This window comes from Aplysia californica, unplaced genomic scaffold, assembly GCF_000002075.1.
Source record: "Aplysia californica isolate F4 #8 unplaced genomic scaffold, AplCal3.0 scaffold00228, whole genome shotgun sequence".
In the NCBI taxonomy this organism is placed as follows: Eukaryota; Metazoa; Mollusca; class Gastropoda; order Aplysiida; family Aplysiidae; genus Aplysia; species Aplysia californica.
The window spans coordinates 1-1395 of NW_004797498.1; the positions used below are offsets into that span (position 1 = coordinate 1).

At 43.3% G+C, this 1395-nt stretch overlaps 1 protein-coding gene across 1 annotated transcript; it reads left to right on the top strand.

Moving 5' to 3' along the window:
* Nucleotides 1-751: 751 nt before the first annotated feature.
* Nucleotides 752-1384, top strand: LOC101863990 (profilin; the record flags this gene model as incomplete). Its single annotated transcript, XM_035970158.1, is given in 1 exon segment — nt 752-1384. A coding segment is annotated over 1 exon segment (266 nt), but the record flags the coding sequence as incomplete, so codon positions are not given.
* Between the last annotated feature and the right edge of the window lie 11 nt (nt 1385-1395).

Below are 1395 nucleotides of genomic sequence, written 5' to 3' on the forward strand. Positions count from 1 at the left end.
AGAAACGACTACTTTAATATCATTCTGTATACCCCAAGTGCTAGTGGTCTGTCCGCTCGGCATACTTCTTCTCAGTTTTACTACAGACTTCAACAACAGATAAGAACCACTTGCAAACACTCTGAGTAGTCTTCTTGGGTCGACCTGCATGTGGGCGCTCTTGGATGGATCCAGTGGCTTGATGGCGCTGCCTCAGGCGGACAATGACAGAGTGTTATACTGCAAGCCTTCTGGTAACCTCTCGGGCTCCAACTCCATCTTGCAGCCATGCAATACCTCTGGCATCATCAAAGTCTCCCAGCTTTCGTCTTGGTGGTATGTTGATGCGACACTGGATTTTGAGCAAACGCGGCTTATATTATATTGCCATCAAAGTGAGCACAGTTGGAGACCGTTCGTTCGTTTATGACGTGCACTAGAAATTTTAACTGAGGAATGTCCGTGGTGTCGCACACAAGTCGATAAAAAACAGTAAATGTGGTTAAAATTCCCCGAGGATTTCCGTGCAGCTCGTGGTGGTTTTGCTCCCTTTAGGAAGTTCTGCAGTACGCATTGGTAACCCATTAAAACCATCAGAGCAAAATATTTTGAAACATTCCTAGCCATCTTTTTTCGGATTTAAAAAAATCAAGGCTGTCTGTCAAGGTGGTCCCTAATTTTTGTTGAAGTCTGTATTATTCTAATCAGTTTCTGTCTTCTGTGGTCTCTATCGCGCTCTAGCTTGCCATTAATTACAACTCAAAATCTCCACAGATTCAAGCAATTGAAGGAGGTTTCATGAACGACGAACAGATCCGAATACACGGCATCTACCTTAATGGGCGCCACTTCACGCTAAGTCGTCTGTCAGAGCAGCGCATCATGGTTGGTCGTGACGCAAGATCAGGTCATGGCTGCGTCGTGTACCGGTGCCGACAGTGTCTCGTGGTTGCGGTGTATGAGGAAAGCAATCACCCCGGAGGATGTTTCAATACAGTCGTGCAGTTAGGAGACTTTTTACTGGAGAACAAATTATAGACACATTAGAACCAAAGTGCTGGACAACTCACGGATACTTAAAACACAATAAACAACTTTAGAACAGATGATAGACTCTTTAGAGCCAAAATGGTGGATAACTCACTGCTGGTGACTGGTGGCATCAGTTTGTGTGATATGGCAGTGATTATATAATATATTACAATTCTTTTCACACAGGAACAACATTTATCTACGTTTTTCTCTACGTTATTTACTTTTTTAAATTGTGAGAGCTTAAACGAAACGTCTGCATACTAAATGAGTCTTTGATTAATTGCCGCCTAAATTCTTCACACCCATTTGATCACGTTTAGATTATTCCTGAGACTTGACAGCTTAAACCCAGGCTGAGTAGGACCCAGCATCCCAGCAGAA